Consider the following 19,322-nt stretch of genomic DNA (forward strand, 5'->3'; position numbering starts at 1 on the left):
AAAAGGGCTCCGGTGACCCTGCAACCCCAATCTCACTTGAGACAGATGAAGCAGCCTCTCTCTTCCCTCCCTCCCTCCCTCCACCCTCCCCTCTTCTCTTCCATCGTCCTCCTCCCCTCCCTTAATGACGTCTTTGTGCTTGGCCGTGACGAGCCGAACGCTCGGCAACTTTTCCTCATGAACTGGGGATGTGTGTGTTTTCTGAGCACCCTGATCTGTGTGTGTGTGTGTGTGTAAGGGTTTGTTTGTGTGTGGTGTAAATATTGGTGTCAAACGCAGAGGGCACGCCGATCACCGGCTCCGAGGACGACGCAGGAGAGAGAGCAATTATGTGCATTGCGCCGAACACAAAAGCACGCTGGTCGGCCGCATAACATCAAGCTCTTATCTGGCTTCTCTGTGTCTGCCTTTCTTTTCTCAACTCACAGCATTGTCAAACATACACTGTGTACGTTTCCCACCGTCTCCTCCACGGCTGTCACTCCCCGCACCTCTCTCTCCTCTAATTTCATGCTTCTCTTTGCTAGCCAGCCTTCATGCCTAGCTGCCTGTGCCATCCAGGCATATTGGGCTGAGGAAAGGCAATTTGGCTCTACCCAGCTCCCTGCGGACCAGTGCTACTCTTCACACTGTCATTCGTTATGAGACTTTTTACTAACAAGGCGCGCGTGCTGAGATGCAGGATGAGATTGTGTTTCAAGACATAATTCACTGAATTTGGTCCTCTTAGCGATGCAGCACTCACGTGGGAATTTACCGTGCACACAGCTCAGCTACTTCAACCGCACACTCAGACAATAAGTTCTGTTTTTTAAGGATAAATTGAAAGGGAAGATGTGTCAAGGCCAAGCATTTAGTATTTAGTTGACTTGCTCGAATCCTGGCAGTGAAATGAAGTGATGAACCGATGCTAAAGAGTGATCTATTCCTCACGGAGGCCGGGCAGGGAGGAGTTAACAGCGCGATGCTCCTCTCCTCTCCTCTCCTCTCCTCTCCTCTCCGCTTGATGACATCAGTATTGTCTCTGCATCCATGAAATTAATTTTTCTAATCTTAGTCAGCAGGAGCGGGGGAATTTGCACACATTAATATGGAACTCGATCTGTACTCGCCCACTGCTGCAGTCTCTCTTCTCCTCTGTCTCTCTCCCCCTCTTCTCCTCTCCCATCTTTTCTCTTACCACCCTCTCTATTCTTTTTTTTTTTTTTTTTCTGCTCGAAACAGTAGGCCCAAATGCACAGGGTTTCAAGCCTGAAATGCAGAGCTTTGTTCTGGAGGCCGAGGCATCGCCGGGCCCCGCAGTGTAATAGGAATTGGAGAGTGCTCTGCTGCATGGTATAAATAAATAACATAAAAGACAAGGCTGATTGTCCCAGCAGACCAACCGGCTCTGGCTGCAGCATGTTGATTCTCCAGAGGCAGACGCGGCACAGAGGATAAAGGGGATCCGTTGACAATAATTATCCTTATTTGTTTCTCCTACACAAATACACACGGGCTAAAATGGTTTCATTATGCAGGTATAAAAGCCTGCGTTATGCTTTAGTCTTTCCAAGAAAAAGAGAAGATAATCAATACCAGAAAGGCATCTCGGGGCTAATTTTCATACACAATCAGGTTTGATGCGTCTTTCTAACATGATATTCAGAACAATTTGCGCCATGTGAGTACCAAATAGGTCTTTACACCTAATAGTCGAGAAATATGAATCCTGCTATTTTTGCACATCACACTGAAGACCCCGGAGTATCCAAGTAGCTAACAACATCAAGCTTTAGAGCAGTAATACTCGCTGTAGCAGCTAGTACATCGAGCCTGAGCTGAAATGGTTCTTTGGGAGCTAAACAGGAAAAATCTGTTGCTCTAGATGGTATTAAACCACCTGGTGATGTGAGGGATCATATTAGTTCACTGAACTGCTCTTTCGAGGTTTGAACTATTTCTGAAATAGCCTTAGCTCAATAAAGCAGCTTGTAGCCCATAAAGGACAAACAACCTTGATCTCCAAAAGAGTTGAGATGCTGTGTAAAACATGAATAAAATAGAGCGTGATCATTTGTGGATACGTTTTGACATTTTCTCGATTGAAAACAGTACAAAGACAATATATTTAATGCTTTACATCATCAACTTCATTGATTTTTGTAAATATGTGCTTATTCTGAGTCTGATGCCAGCAACACGTTTCAAGCAATTTGCAAACAGAGGCCAACAAAAGACACCTGTTTGGAACATTCAACAGGTAACGAGATGGTACTATGATTGAGCATTAAAGGGGCATCCTCAACAGGCTCCAGGCGAAATGAAACACGGTAGCATAAAGGATATTACTGCATGTGCTCGGGAACACTTTGAGAAGCCATCGTCAGTAAATACAGTTTTTTTGCCAATGGCTGCATTCTGTTTTTATTTACATTTACACAACGTCACAACTTTTTTCGGCTTCGGCGTTGTATAAAGGAATGTTTTATGCCCGTCAAGAAGGTTATGTTTTCACCCGTGCTAGTTTGTTGGTTGGTTTGTCACCAGGATTCCACAAAAACTACTGAGGAGATTTCCACGAAACTTGGATGGAGGATGGGCCTTGGCCCAGAATAGACCCCATTAATGTTTGGTGCGGTTCGGGGAGTTTTTTCTTGCTTTCTTCAACATTGCGAGTAATAATGCATTGATCTTGATGAAAACAATCAGGTGTATTTAGAAGGCTGGTATCTATGAGTGAGTACAATTTGAATACACATCGTAGATCTGGTGAGCTTAAATTATGGTTAACCAGTTATGTTTAATTTGAAATTTTAGAGTGATATAGGGCTATCAAGTTTGATATTGGATCAGGCCTGATTGAATTCAGGAGGATTGTTGGGCCTCGGTGGAGGTATGCACTCTACTGAGTGCCATTTTAGTTTATTACAGTTTTGGTTGCATGAAGAACACTGTTTTGTTTAGGTCAGAAAAAAGAAAAAAGATTAGTAGAAAAACTACAGGCTGGTATCTGTAGAGTAGCAACACGGATTTCACTGTACTGTTGCTACACCTGCTAAGTGGGTGAGCCTTTCTCTGCCACAGTTTCCTCTATGTGTGTGTGCGTGTGTGTGTGTATGTGTGTGTGTGTGTGTGTGTGTGTGTGTGTGTGTGTGTGTGGATAGTAAATAACCGAAATGAAAGGCTGATGCAGACAGCTGATGATTTGGTCATCTAGTGTGAAGGACAAGGGTAGCAATAGCCACAGGGACACAGTGTGTGTAAGTGACTGTGTGCGTGTGTCAGCCCCGTTCGAACATGTTCATTCACCACGGCTGATAAATCATACGATTTTTTTAAAAATAATTCCCGCATTGAAAATGAAATTGGAATAATAACCATTTACCAATATTGTTTTATGTTTGTTTGATCCCAGTGTGTGTCTCATAATCCACATATCCAAGCCTTTTGTGTCGAGCGTTTTGTCTCTTTCTGATTAACAACTTCGCACATTAAAGCGAGGAGTAAAATCATTTTTTGCAACATAAAAATGTTGAGCTCAGAAAAGCAATTTAGCAGGTTTCACCCCACAGTAATTTCACCCATGTTCTGTTTTAATGGCTTTGTTTTGCGGGAAAAAAGGGAGCTCACGAGAGTCGGAACGCTGGAGAGGAGTTCATAAATTGAATTTTAAATTTAGCAGTTGAATTACTATTGTCTCCCATGCCTCCTCCCCCTCCTCCGTTGAATGGCATGCCCAGATGAACAAAAGTGAAAAACACATTTGAAGAAAATAAAAAACAATTTCTGTATATTCCCTCTAGTTTTTTATCTGCTGTCCCTCCTGGCACAAACACGATTCACTTCGTGTCATATTCATAATTTTTTTTCCTAAGTACAGCCATTTCTCTGAGGGTAGAGGAAAAAAAATAATGTTTCAATTTGTCAAGAATTGTTGTGTTTTTTTTTTTTGTGCTTGGTGGTGTGAGGGAAATGGTGGGCATATCTCTAGGAAAAGGCTGCAGTGGGCTGAAATCTCATTTAGTGGAACTTGTCATGAGAGCAGATATGAGGCTCTGTTCGGGGAGGCGGAGAATACACATTCATTTTTGCCTCTGTGGACAGGTGTGGATAATGCCATGTGTGGAAGATGGACCACTGTATCAGATAGCTCTATATAATTTCATTGAGGCTGTTTTATTTAAGAATTGCCCACAAGTGTGTGTGAGAGAGCGGGAGAGGGAGATCAACAGTGAGAGCCAGTGCAAGACACATTTCTGTGCATGTGTGTCCAATCGAGCGTCCACTTCTCCGCTCCCAAAACTCTGAAGTTGTTTTCTGTGTCCAGTGCCTTTCTAAGTGCAGCAGTTAACAGTTTTTTTTTTGTTTTTTTTTTGTGCAAGCGTGTCTGTGTACATTTGGCAGCCGTGTGAGGGGATTTACTTGTGTTGCGCTCAGCATTTTTGGCAAACGGAGGACCTCTTGAGATGGATTGGTGAACTGGATGGAGCTGGGGAGGGGGTGTGTGTCCCATATCATGGGTGGCACAGTGCCCTGGATTTTCAGAAACTGGAGAGCAGATATTGCTTAGTGGACCTGTGTGTCTGGCTTGTGGTTGTCCTGAGTGTACAAACATTAGAAACATATGACCAGCGTCATTTTTAGCACATCAATAAATTCTCCAAAACAAGCCTCTCCTTTGATATTCAGATGGTTTAACTCCGTATATTGCTCAGCTCAGACACACTTAATGACTCAATCTATTTTAGGTGCTTTCTGCATTAAGTATCACTCTCTTTCCTCTCAGTCAGGCTCTTCATCGTCTCGCTGAGCATTAAGGATGATGATTCAAGGTTTTCTTTCCAAAATCTTGCTTCTTGAAGTTGAAGTTGAAGTTGAAAAATCATTTGTATTTCTTTGAAATAATGATTATTTCAAAGAAATACAAATGATTTTTTCTATCAGAAACATTTCAAATGGTTTTTACTCCACAATGGCTCATAACTTGAAATATTCTCTGATGTGGTTTCTTCTAATGTTGGCAATCATTTTGTCAGATGAGACGTCAGCTCTGTCCGCCGGTTAAATACCAGTAAACTCTGCAATACAGCTGGGTGTTATGGCCTTAAAATAATATTGCAACATTGTTAGGTTATATTTCGAACCACATTTCGAAATCTTCTCTAAAGCACTTCATAAATGCTAAATTTAGACGACAAAATCTCCTATTACAATATTTTTGACCAAATACCTGGATAACGATATTGGAACAAAAGTCATAGGGATGACTGTTTGTACTCTCACAAAATATTAAAGGTGAAATATGTAAGAATTTGCCACCTCTTTAATTCATACTCAAAACGAAGAGGGGGCTGCATATCACCAGAGTAACTGCTAACTGCCACATACTGTAGCTGTGGTTAGCTAGTTAGCTCAGTTAGCCGTGCAGCTAGCAGCCGTACAGGGAGCTCAGTGTGCCAGGCAGTGTTGGTGTATACATCGCTAGCAGAGCAGCTTTGGACTCGTATGGGGCAGTGCTAGCCTGTTAGCATGCTAATGTCAGTATTTTGCTATTGACAACTTTTGTAGTTCCTCAACGTGTTCTTACACATTGCTCCTTTGACACGATGAAATTTTCAATGAATAACCATCAGTAATGTGACTTTAATGACTTAGATGTGCAAGAATTAGTGGAACAGACTGAATTGAGTCTAAATTCAGAAAATTACCTCACTTTACTGTAACATAAAACCAGGAAAAGACAACACTTATGCCATGTGATGATACAACGATATCCAAAATCTAAGATGATATATAGTCTCATATCATGATAACGATACAAGAATCGATACGTTGCCTAGCCATACTCTGGAACATCTGGAATTATTCACTCAATAGTGGTTTAATACATGACAGAGGGCAAAGTAAAGAGTACAGCACATGTTCAGGACTACAAACATGCATGAACACATTGCTAAAAGGCTTTTTTTTCTTTCTTAGGATTAGACTCTTGAAATCCTTGTGATGCAGACCTTTGCAGGATAACCCCCTCTCCTCACACACACCCACATACACCTCCATGCTGTGAAATAACTTTTAAACACCCAAGAGTACTCATTCCTCTCTCTCTGGCTTTCTTTCTCCATCTCTCTCACTACCAAAACACACTTTTTATTCTCTCTCTCCTTCTCCTCCGCACTCTGTGAAATAGTCCAAACTACTCCACGCACATGCCTCAGTAGACAAAACCACTTTAAAGCTCGAGCGCCGTAACCGTCCGCACGTAACCTGCTGAATAAAGTGCTCCCATCCCCTGACATGTCTTCTTGATATTAGCCTGGCAATATGAGGCAGCTGCAATTTCTCCTCTACGCTAGACAAGGTGATATTGAGTTGGGGAGAAGAGAGGGAACTGAGGAGGGAGCTGGTGGTGGAGGAGGAGGAGGAGGAGGAAGAGGAGGTGGGGGGTGGTTAGTTGGAGATGAGAGAGGAGAAGTGAAAGTGTGTGTGTAAGAAACAGTAGGAACAAAATGTCATAAATCACACATGATCCTACACGGCGGAGACAAAAGGGAAAAAGCATGAGAGCAGAGAGAGAAGATAGAACAAGTCCACATTATCTGCCCGGCAGACAGACAAACACGCCGCTATGGGTGACGGATTAGCATTAGCCCAACGCACTGTACCGGAATTTTCCAATGGTGCACTGAGACCCCAAACAGCCTCTAAAAAGGCTCTGAAATACTTACAATGGAATAAATCGCCCTTGACACCTCTTTCTTCTCTTTGAATTTGGTTTGTGTTCATATAAGAAGCTAGCTCTCGAAGTGTGGCTTTGGAAAGCAGGTAACCTGAAGCCCCACCTGGGATTCAAAACTTCACAAACTTGGAAGGCCTTGTCACGATTGGAAAGCAGAGTCCAGATACCTGCCAGACTCTCAGTCTCTACCCGTTCTCTTGTTTTCATTCAGAAGAGCATACACTCAAATGTAATAATCAGTTTGCTGTAAGCAACAACGTAGCAAGCGAGAGGAGAGCGCTGCACGGTGATTATTGGCACTGCTGGGCTGTGGTTGTGGGAACAAGGCCATGGAGTTTTTATTGCTATGGCTTCCCACCGCTTTAAACAGCATTTACAACACTTTCAAAACCCTTTCAGACATTAAAACAAAGATACAAGCTTCAGGTTTTAATTAAATCATTTTATTTTGGCCTTCCTCCAGCAAAGTTTGCTCTTGATGGCTGCGCAATAAACATCTTTGCTTACTTAATTCCATTTGTAGTTCATTTATGACCTGTAGACTTTAATTTAAGGCTTCCACTCGGTGCACAATTATAAAATAAATCAATGGTGGCTGTGGCTTGGAGTGTGTGCACTAAGTGGACTTCTGTCAGGGGTTCCAACTTGGCAGATGGTGGAGGAATTCATTTAAACGCCTCTCAGCCAATCACAGTATACCCCTGTGAACAAATGCAAGGTATTGGCCAAGAAAGAAATGCTGATGACATATCGTTAATCCCTCTTTTTCCCTCCATAGGTGTCCTCCATGGACTTCATGGCTATGAAGCGCTCCCAGCTGTACAGCATGGCCAACAATCCCTACTCCACCACCCAGCAGCCAGGGGGCGGGCCTTACCCACCTGGCCAGACATACACTTCGCCTCCTCCACACAGATACCCAATGAGCATGCAGGGGAGGGGCCAAATGGGCATGGGCGGGATGCAGTATCCTCAGCAGCAGGTATGTCAACAAACTCAATCGCCGCACTTTGGCACACGTGCGTCTCACCATGATTCATGACTGAGTCAGCCCCCTCTGCAGAGCCCATCCAGACTTAATAGCCGTTGTTATAAGCGATATTGCTGTGGGACATTCGCTTCTCGTGGTGAACATTCTCCAGTGATTTTCCCCTCAAGGCTTGGCATGTTCAATTTGAGACGCAGCCTAAAACACCAGGCAGCACATCTCACACCCTGGCATGTGGTGGTGTCACTCCTGTTCATCACTCAGTTCCCCTCAGACTCCCACTGGAGCGAGATGGGTTTGATGCTGTGTGGGCGTGAGTGTGTGTATGTGTGTGTGAGCACGCTCATACTTTACCCTGGTTTAATGGAGCGCGTCTATGCTTGATCATGTATCTCTATATGCTTCTGTATGCGTGTATGCATGCATGCTTGTTAGATTTTTTTGTATGCATGTCTCTTGCGTGTGTGTGTGTAGTGGAATGCTCTCTGCTTAGTAAACATAGACACAGCACAGCCGACTCACGTCACAGTCTCTCTGTACGAGACAATAGGCCTGTGTTGGAGACAATAGTGCTTCTGTCTGCTTTATTGAGTCTTAAGTAAATCCCATTTGGACTGGAAGGGTGTGTGTGTGTCTGTGTGTGTGTGTGTGTGTGTTTGTGTGCTAAAGCGAGAGATACAGAGAAAGTATGCAAGTGTATTAATCTGTGTGTACAATATGTACGTGTTGGTGTGGATAATGTGTCCCACATTTCTGGCAAAAAGGGGACTTTTCTGTTCTGTTTGTGTACTTATGTGTGTGTGTTTGTATGTGTGTGTATAACAGTCTAGATCAATCACTGTAGTTTGTCGTGAAACAGCAGTACCGGGCGCCACAGCGAGATATGGGGGAGTGTCCCCTGCTGTCACTGCCTGCTATATTTAGTCAGCCTGGTCTGTTGGTCTGGACTTGGACACCTCTCACTGGGGCGAGCGAGCTTCCACACATACCAAGACCGCGGAGATAGAGAGAGAGAGAGAGAGAGAGAGAGAGAGAGATGCCGAGAGGAGGAGGTAAACACAGATGGACTGACAGACAGACTTCTTACAATGTCTTAAAATACTGTACAAATGTGCGTACACGCAGAGTAAATCGGTGTGTAATGCTCTTGTGTTTGCATGTAGATAGACTTTCACACATAATTTTCACATAATGCAGTGAAGATATCCAATTTGTTTAAATAAAAAAACACCATGCAGAGATAGAGAAGACATTAAAGGGGCACTATGTAGTTTTGGAGAAGAAATTCAAACTCAGAATTTAAATATTTACAATATTAATAAGGTAATAATACAAACTCAGTAATATTTTGTTTTTCCTATCTGAATAAACAAGCTGTTCTCAGAGGAAAATAAGGTCCCCAGAACACTGTTTGAAGCTAGAAAGGTGGCAGGGTCCGCCAAATATAAACAAAGTAAAACAGCAGTTGAGTTGTCGATTAAGGTCAGGTCAGGTTTGTTTATTTAATTAGTTTGGGCATTAAAAATCAGTCAATTAAGATTGTTCTCTTCTGATTAAAATGTCTTTCCCAAAACTACACAGTGCACCTTTAACAACTACTTATAGTGAGGGGTGCACAAAGAATTAAAGGGTTACTACACTGATTTTACAGTCGGGAGTCAGAGGACTAGCAGTTTACCCAGCAAGGGCAGTACAACATCAATTGTGAAAGCAAATATTTAACCAAAAGTCGCTGGGGTTCAGAGATGTGGTTGTCTACCAGGCAGTGAGGGTCTAAGCTGCATTATGGAAATTGTACCAGTATTGCTGACGAATATGTACAAAAAGTCAGGATATCCTGGCTTCTGCTGCATCAGTTTTCAAATATTTGGATTCAGAAACATGACAGTGCTGTCCTTACATTGCAGATATTGCTTACTGTGTGCAGTGGTCAAATGTAACTTGAGTACTTTTACTCAAGTACTATACTTCAGTTAATTTTTTATTGCTAAATACATTTTATTAAGCTTTATGATCAAAATTATATCTGCATTTTTGTGTGTTTTTTCATTATTTTTGTAATTGGTGCCCAGACTACCTGTATTTGAAATATCAATAATATTTAAATTGAATTGTTCTTTATTCTGGATTTTAGGTTACAATATGTTAATAAATGAACAACTTCAAAATACTGAGTCAAAAACAGACTACAGTAACAAGTGAAAAGGTGTCGGCTGAAGCCAGAGCTTATAACGCCTACCCTTTTTACATGGCAAAAACATTGTATGATAATAGTAATAATAATAATAATAATAATAATGATAACAACAAAAGAAGTGTCATGCTAAATCACTATGTTACTCTAATGAAACAGTTCATTTTGTCTCACTGGTCACATTGTGCTGTGCAGTCCTTACAGGCAGACTTCATCTCAGACTTCATTACCCAAGCTGCAGGTCTAAAACTCCTCTGACGCATTGTGATGATGTCAACACACTCCCAAAATGAGCATTATTGAGCCTGCTCTGGGCTTCTGAAGTATCAAATACACACAATTGGGACCCAGCGGGGGTGTGTATGTGAAGACAGTCTGCGCGTAGAGAGTAATGCCAACGCATAATGACGTTCAGTCAGTAACACGCACAAAAATACATCCCTGGTACTGTTTTGTGATGAAATCCTCGGGCGTATTACATAGCCCGAGCGTAGAGCTACGGAACGTAATTAGTTCAAATAGAATTAGTTGTTCACTCTGGCTATAGCCATGGGAAATGCGCTTCTAAAGTTTCTAATTATCTGGCTCTGGCTTTAAAAGCGGCACCACCGCATTGCCTATCTGCAGCCGGTGAAATCTAGCTCACAGTAATGAGTTCGGAGGAGGAGGTTTAATTCCACGCTCTCAGATGAGCGTAATGAGCCTCACCTACAGAAAAGCGGTCAGGGGTCTGATCAGGGAGGAGCGGGGAGGGCTAAAAATGAATGCCCCAGATGTGTACTGCAAAATATACTGTACATCAAGTCTTAAAGTGACTATTAATTACATATCAAAAGATGCACCAATTGCAGTAAAGATGGACATGATTGCTGCCGTGTCTGTGGGAGGAGAAGTCTCCCACCCTCTTTCTTAACCTCAGATGTTGCAAAACTGTCCCAGGATCAGCCGGAAAAGAACATTCTCACCGTCCTCACTGTGGCTGCAATCAGCATGGGGGGATTGCGGGTGATGTAAGACGCGGCACACACATTACCCCATGATGCATCGCGCGCCGGGGCTGAGACCTCAGCTCGTCACAGCCAAGCATGCTGGGATGTTGCCAGGCAACGTGACGTCAACAAAGATATGCGTGTACGTCTATCTCTGTGATTTCCCTTGGACTGAGTGACTGTGTGTGTAGGGGGTTTTAGCAGAGGAACAAAAGGTCCTGTATTGTATGCCTTTCATTATTGTGATTAAATCCTACTAAAATTAAGCCCCACTCGTATTAGAAAATAACTCTGAAGCAGAACATACATTTCATCCGGCGAAGGTTAGTGGATATGTGTAGGGGACTCATACCATGCCATCAAAATTAATCTGTAGCAGCGTATACTGTATATGTGGTATGATGCGCTTCGTACCACTTAGATTACAGCCTGTTAAAGCAGCACTCCATTACATCTCCATTTTGTCCTTCATATACATATTTTTCTTTGCCTTTGTTTAGGTGTTTAAATATCTGACTCTGACATTTCTGCCACTACCTCAGTATAATGAAGGTGACTTGAAATTTGTGTCTGGTGCTCGCAGTATTGAAAATTACAGCGCACCCTCATAGTTTAGGGATTAAGAGCCAGCCATACCATCCCTTTACCTGTGTTGCATCCTCTCTTCCTTGTTTCCTGTCTCTCTGCTATTTCTATTTAATAAAAGCATAAAAGTCCCCCACAATACAGAGAAGAGCTGTAAAAATAATCCTTATGAAAACTGTTGACTTCAACGTGTACCTAAGCAGTTATTGTTGTATTGTTGCAAAAGAATTTACCTCCATTATACTGGGGTGGAGTCAGAAATCTCTGAGATGATGGATATCTAAAAAAACAGGATTATCTGAAAGGTTTTGGTTTTCCCAAGCAGAAAGTAGGAGAAGAGGTTATGTTTTTGTTTCTTTTATGTGAGTGTATAACCAGAATAAGAGTGTGTTAAAAAAAAAAAAATCAATTTGAGTGCCAGAGTGCACTGTGGCACAAACTGGACTGTTTGTAGTCGGAGGCCTTTTGGTTACCCAGAGCACCAAACACTCGGAGCAGCAGAGGCACTCTGGGCTCTCTGTCTGAGGAGACGGAGCAGCAGAGCGCCAAAATGTTAAAATGCTACTCTTGGCTATAACTAGCGACTACGGTTGCAGCGGTTTAAAAAACGAATTTTTATTGACGTATTGTTACAGTATGTCTCATCATCTCTTAATCGCCATGCTCCTCACTGTTTCTTTAATTGAGTAAATAAATATTATATAACATGTCAATAGGAGTGTTTTTTCCCCATCCATTTTCTGACGGATGACCTGTTTGTTGACTCATACAGAAAGCGCACTTTGAGCAAAACTCATTTTAGTGTTAAGTGTCAGATTGGATTTAAGAACGCACCCTTTGTACTTTAACTTGATCACTTGAGCTGCAATTTCTGTTTGCATGTGTACAAACACAAATCATGTCAACTCAGCTAAATTATTATGATTTCTTTATGTTGGTTTGCAGCCTGAAATATAAGGTTTCACATCTACACTGTGACATTTACATACATAAAAACAACAACGTCTGCAGCGGTTTGGACACATTCACGTATCCATTATTGAAAAGCTTGTTCATGAGAACTGACTGTTACCTTAATCTGGCTGTTTACAGTGGGGGAGTTATTGTTGTACATGTGAGCGTTCCCACTGTGTGTGTAACCCAGAGGCTATACATGACCCTCCAGTCCATGTTGAGTCATCATTTCTGGGGGACCTTGTGTACCTGTGCAAACCCTCCAGCTTAATGTCTGGAGCTCGTTTTGTCTCTTCCACACACGCACAATCACATTCTTGCACAAACAGCGTGCACATGTTGACGTACATGTGCTCTCACACAGGCTCTGACACATTCTTACCAATTAGGTACTCAGCTCATGGCTTCCTCTGCTTAATCCAGCCATAGGAGGCAAGCACAGACACCGATCTCACTGTTGATGTCTTAGAGGGAGCGAAAAAAAAAAAAAAAAAACCTTTCCCACCAGCCTCCAGCAAATAAGCCTAGAACTTGCATTAGGTGTAGTTAGCGTCATGCTGCGTCTGCATGCATGCCTGTGAGAGACAGTTTGACTGTGTCACAAAGGGTGAGTGCGTGTGAAAGAAAAGTGTGTGTGTGTGCGGGAGGTGATGGGAGCCAGAACAGACGTATCAGCAGGAGAAGAAGAAAAGAGGAAGAGGAGAAAGTAGAAGAAGGAGGCGGGTGTCTTGGGGATGACAGGCCACACGAGAGAAGCGTCTGTTTGGGAAGTGGAATGAAGTTGAAAGCAAAAAAAAAAAAAAATATATATATATATAAGAAAGAAAAAAAAAACAGTGCAGCCAATTCTTAGCGTAATTTCCTGTGATTTCAAAGTTGGCAGACGGAGAGGAAAAGGAATTTGAAGGAAACATTAGTGTTTGATGTGAAAAGAGGGGGAGGGGTGATGGAGTGGGAGAAGGAGCAGGAGGAAAAAAAAGATATCCTGGGAAATGAAAGAGAGAGAGAGAAAGAGAAAAAGGAGCGAGTGTGTGTGTGTATGGAGGGAGGTGAATGTGTCAACGAGTCAGGCAGAAACCATTACCAGTGTTGGCTGTTTGTTCGTTACACACTGGGCCAAACTTAATAGAAGCCAAGCATTTAAAGTCAAGTGGAAATGTGGCTGACCCCGCCGCCTGTTCAGTCCATACAAACCCCCTTCACAAGCCTGCTGTCCTTCGCTTTGCTTTATACACCTTTTATCAAGTCACACTCTCCTTTTTAAAGATTATTTCAAGACATCGTCTTCATTCAGTAACAGCAGAAAGATGCGGACAAAAGAAGACGAATGAACAGAATAATAATACATCTGTATCCTTTTAAAAAGCCTCTGTTGCTTTCAACTGGACAACAGCTGTGTGCATTCCTCTTCCCCTTTGTTTTTCTTCACTTCATGCGTTTAATTTATGCGATACAACAACAGCACATTTTACAGTGGTTTTCAAAACAGCTGAAACCACTAAACTGAAAGCAGTGTCAAGCTATTGTCAACTAAGCGTTTTATAGCTTTTGGAAAATAGTTGTAGACACTCAATACAGGTTTTTAAATTTAAATTTGATTTTCAAGATAATAATGTAACGTAATCTTTCATTTTTTTTTCATTCCTTCAGTTTTATAGTTGTTCATGTGCATGTAACAGATCTTGAAAGTCAAAAAGATCAAAGTTCGCACCAACAGAAGCTCCTCTCTCCCGCAGAAAACACTGCTCCTGAAACGCCTCGTCAGTAGTCTAGCCTTTAATTCTGTGACTTTCTGACATCACACTATGTCACACATTTGCATAATTCATGCCTCTGGGCTCGTTCAACACGTAACAGTCGATTTAGCACAGCTGTTCTGTTGTTGTTAGTGGTGCCGGGTCAGGCATGTGTAAGGTGACCAATCAGAGGAGGCTGGGTATTCAGGCGCCAAAACAGAGCGTTTCAGACAGAGGGGGAACACAGTGCTGCAATACCTGACAGTATGAGAAAACTGATGTGTTTTTTGAGCACTAAAGCATGTAAACCTATTTGAGTAGTTACCCAAAAATAAAATTATGAACCTCAAAATGAGCATATTATGTCTAGTTCAATATAATATTAGGAGCCTGTTATATAGCCGGTAAATAAAATTCAATCAAAGTCAATTTGTGGTGGTTTCTGATGGTGGAATAATGTGAGGTTACATCTGTAATGTTTGGAGACATTTGACTAAATCTAATCTGTGTTAAATGAATGCCAAAATGCTGATAATTACAATTAAATATGTGAGTATATACTTTACTTTGCTAAAAAACAGTGATTAGGCTTTTTCGTTTCCATTAAAACATAAAGCTGGTAAAAGTCCTCGTCTGTCCTAACATCATCTTGTGGACTATCGACTTCTGGGAGTTAGATGGGTAATTTACGACATCGATTGAGCCTGAGCAGGGGGGTTCCTCACCGGTGGGGAGAGTGAGGGCCACTTGGAAGCACTTAGGGGCCCCGGGTGCCGGGGTTGTCTCTGGGGTTAATGCAGCCAGCGCTGCTGGCTCTGACGGATGGCTGGGAAGCCCCAATAAATCAGCCCCTCTGCCAGGAAAGATGGAGGCAGAGGAGGGGTAGGGGTACAAAGGGGACCACTCCAGCCTCGCCACGCCCCTCCCTATTTGAAAGGCTCTTGAAACATCCGAGGCTCGCCGTTCAAAGCACACATCTCCACCACGCAGATACACACACACACACACAACACACACTTTCTTTCTTCTATCTCCTTCACAACTCCAAACCTGCACTCCATGCCAGCCCGTGGGACCCTGGGCATTTTCACCTCACAATTAAAAAAGACATTAGGAGAGAGGAAGAGAAAAGGGGGCGGGGGGGTTAAAAGAGGAGAGAGAACAGGATTGAAAGAAAGGAGGACAACGATATGGAAAGGCTGATTAATTAAGGGTTCCTCTCTGGCTACAAAATAGATGAAGTTTCAGGATCAATTAATTAGCAAGCTAGCCTACGCACGTCAATGGCTCTAATAGCCTGCTCTCATTTGTAACTTTTATTACCCCGCTGCTCTGGAGTGGCTCTTAGCCAATCAGACGCCACGTGGAGATGATGCTACGTGGCCATTAACTGGAAAGGGGGGAGAAAACCCCTCCCATTTCACAGACCAGCTGAAGTGATGCCATCAATTATACCAATGTAAAGTGTGTATATGCCAGATCTAACATAAAGGAAGACAGTATTACACAGAATGGGACATGCATTAGTAAATTCTTTGCCCACTCAGATGAAGCAGGCCATACACATAATGTATAGAACTAAATTGTGATATATATGATGTGGCCCAGTGGATTACACTTTTTCATGTGAGCCATTAGTTAAATTACAAACCCAGCTGTCACTTCTTTCTTGCTGTTGCATTAGTTGTATGAGCTGCAGACTCCATCATTCTCACTCAGGCAGGTGAAGTGATGTTGGAATTTAATATAATTTAGTGTTGAATGCAGGCAAGCGGTGTAAAACGTCACAAACTGAGTGTTTTTGAAAGATCCAGGCTCGGCGCTCTGTGTCTGCAGCGCTCTATATGTGCCTATTGATAAGATAAAAGAGCAGGGAGATGAAAGCGGAGCGAAACGGAGGGTGCGAGGAAGAGAGGGCGAAAGAAAGGGATGCTTTACGTCTTTGACGAGTTACGAGGGGATTAGTTGCTGCTCTAATTGGTTCACCGAGAATTCATCTCAGTTTTCTTCCAGATTAGAGATAGATTTTTGCACGGGTCAAGTCTGCTCTGGCGTCTCGGTTTCTGCCTCGGCTTCACTCTGTAGAACGTTGAAGTGAGGAGACGTGACACGCCATCAACATTTGAAAACAGATCTGAGAAGGCATAGATTGGCATGATCAAGGTGTTAGCTAGATTCAGCTCACATCTATCCATTCTGTGTTAGGTTGAAATGAAAAGGGAAGATGAAGCAGGGCCCAGCTGTATAGACTATGGAGTGTAACTTCAAAGTACGTCTAACATTCAGTATTGACTTTAACTTAGATTGACCTGTATTTTGAGTTAAAACTATATACAGGACAATATATATGGTAGATAAAGCCTCGGCCTCTTAATAACATTTGTCAAATTAAATATATTGTAGATTTAAATCAAGAGAATCATCTTTGAATAGGTGATAAATATAAGCAAAATATCATGAACACTTAGTTCAGTATCTAATGTGTTTCTGCACAACTACCAGAAAAAGCAGACAGACAGAGATAGAAAGTGTTGAATGTTTAAGTGTAAAACATGATCTTATATTCAGGCCTATACAACTTAAAGATCTTCTAGGTCAATACAAAAGCTTCGAGCTGTCTATGTTATGTGTTTTGTTTGTTGATGCATGCCTGCTCCTGTGTTTCTCTGGTTGACATGGCAATACATAAATGTTAGTTGCCAGTTTATTAGCCTCACCTAGCTAAAACTAATGCAGTCTTTTGCAGCAGTTCTGCAATAAATCCTCCCTTCATGGAGGTTATAATGGTAAGTTTTTGTTCAAGAGGTGTTGATTCAACTTTATGGTCACTTTGGAGGCTGGATCTTGTGGTGCTGTTGAACTGTACTGCATTATACAGAGAGGCGTTTTGTGTGTATATAAACACCTCTCAGTATAATGCCGTACAGTTCTAATGACCATAAAGTTGAATCAACACCTCATAATGGTTGGATAAAAAAAACTGAACATTATAACCTTGTTGAAGGTGGGATTTATTGCAGGACTCTTATATTAGAATGCATTAGTTGTTGCTAGGTGTACCTAATAAACTGGCAGCTCGTAAAATGGTTTTCTTTAGGGGGGCATGTTATGCTAATTTTTAAGGTTCATAATTTTATTTTGGGTTACTACTAGAATAGGTTTACATGCTCTAATGCTCAAAGCACATGGGTTTTCTCATATTGTCTCATGCCCTCTGTTTGAAATGCTCTGTTGTACTTCCTGTCTCTTTAAGGCCCCGCCTCCCGAATACCCAGTCTGCTCTGACTGGTCAGCTCACACACACCTGAGCCAGCACCGTTCACCGTGTCTCCAGTCGGCTCGATCGTGTTTTCAGCTTCCAATTCGCCTGTGATTATAGGCAAAGATTATGCAAATGTGTGACATGTGATGTCACAAAATCACGGATTTAAAGGCGGGACTACTGACGAGGTGTCTCCAGCCTTCAGGACCAGTGTTGTCTGTGGGAGAGAGGATCTCCCTTAAGCTTTTTGACTTTCAAGTCTTTAATGTTCACAAAAACCTATATAACGCACTGAAGGAAAGGAGAAAAAAAACAAAAAAGCATAATAGGTTTCCTTTAAGTTTTCCTCCTGGGATACAGAGGCTTGCTCATGAGCACTTCAGCACAGATTTACTTCAGCAAGGCGTTGACGCAAAGCACAGTTAAGTCATCGTGGCTGAGGTGCGATCCTTCAAAAGGTGTCATGGACAACACAGGCTTACCTGCCTGTAACCCCTTTCCCCTGTCATCCTCACATCACCAACACCTGATTCATCCCTCACACACCGCATGCGATCCAGCGCCGACCCGAAGGAACTTGACGATCCATTGTGTCACTGTCATTTAACACAGCGGCACCTCGGAGCGTCAGCACCCAAAGAAGCCGGCCGCGCAGCAGGGGTTGTAAAATACGAGAATAATCTCCTGAGCTGATGTCGACCGCTAATGGCGAACAAGCGTGTTTCAACTAGAAGCCCCCCCCCCCCCCTCCCCTCCCTCCCTCCCCCCCTGTTCAGATGTAATTGACATGACTCCTACACAAGTTCGAGCCTGTCATCACAGCGAGCGGTGAAAAATGAGCCGAGCCGCCGTGAGCCGAAATGATTGATCTGAAAGACGTTTTAGGGCTATTTTGTGCTGAATTGTGATGTTTACACGTGTCGCGGGCCTCCTTTCCTTCTTCTCCCCTTTGTAATTTAAGGGTGATTATTTTGAATCTGTCAAGACTGAATTCAGCTTGAGTAAGATCAAGCCTTTCCTCACTAAATGTTCCAATATAAACATTGAGAAATTCTGTATTAAGAAACGTTTCAGGTGATCAGCGATGTATTTTCCTTTCTCTCACATGCTCTCCTTGGGAAAGCCTGCTATAACTCCTTCAGTATCAAGAACTGTGACCTGCCCCCCCCTCGCCCTCCCTCCCTAGCTCGTTCAGATCCGTTTTTGACTCCCCCCCTCCACAATGAATCACATTGGCTTTTTTCTCTCTCCCTCTTTCTCAATTTCCCCTCTCTCTCTTCTGTCTTTCTTGGCCACAGATTGGGGTCAGGAGTTTAGTAGGGGAAAACATTTGGAGCCGGTGGCACGGGGCCCAGAGGCTCTCGCGAAAGAAAAAAAAAAAAAAAAACAGAAAAAAAATAAATCGCTGTTCACACACACATTACAGAGAGCATTAACCTGCCCTGCTCTGCCTCTCCAAATGTCTCCATTACGGCTCTGCCTGGAACAACACAGGCACAGCTAGTCGCAGCCAGCCATCAATTGATGCGAGCAGAAACAGAGAATTAGAGAGAGGGAAAAATAAAGAAAGACAGACGGGGGGCAGAGTGCAACATTTGGCAGTCTTTAGAAAGGGATCCGAGATGAAAATATAGAAAAACACGCCTGTGTGTCTATCAGTCGACTATCTGCTCGCTTTCACTCGCCGTCAGTGCAATGTTGATGTTATCACTGGGTCGATAAGTCACAATCTTTGAATAGACAGGCTTGTGTTTTCATTTGGGAATAAAAACCTGCAGTATATGAAGTGCACCATGCTTCATACAAAAGAAGAAAAAAAAACCATTTAATTCATCTGCAGCCTAGCTTTTCTTTGTTCCCTGAGTGTGACTGTTTCTATATTTTTATATTTAG

The 19,322-nt window shown here is 42.6% G+C and overlaps 1 protein-coding gene across 13 annotated transcripts in view; it reads left to right on the forward strand.

Moving 5' to 3' along the window:
* The window catches only part of LOC311274230 (AT-rich interactive domain-containing protein 1B-like), a 216,168-nt gene that overhangs the window by 52,174 nt on the left and 144,672 nt on the right, over positions 1-19,322 (forward strand). For all 13 annotated transcript variants that reach the window (XM_084381733.1, XM_084381731.1, XM_084381739.1 and 10 more), the window contains one exon: positions 7,500-7,703. In XM_084381733.1, coding sequence (XP_084237859.1) covers positions 7,509-7,703 — 195 coding nt within the window. In that variant the 5' untranslated portion in view covers positions 7,500-7,508. The remainder of the gene's footprint in view (positions 1-7,499; positions 7,704-19,322) is intronic.

This window comes from Pagrus pagrus, assembly GCF_965226575.1.
Source record: "Pagrus pagrus genome assembly, chromosome: 18".
Classification (NCBI taxonomy): Eukaryota; Metazoa; Chordata; class Actinopteri; order Spariformes; family Sparidae; genus Pagrus; species Pagrus pagrus.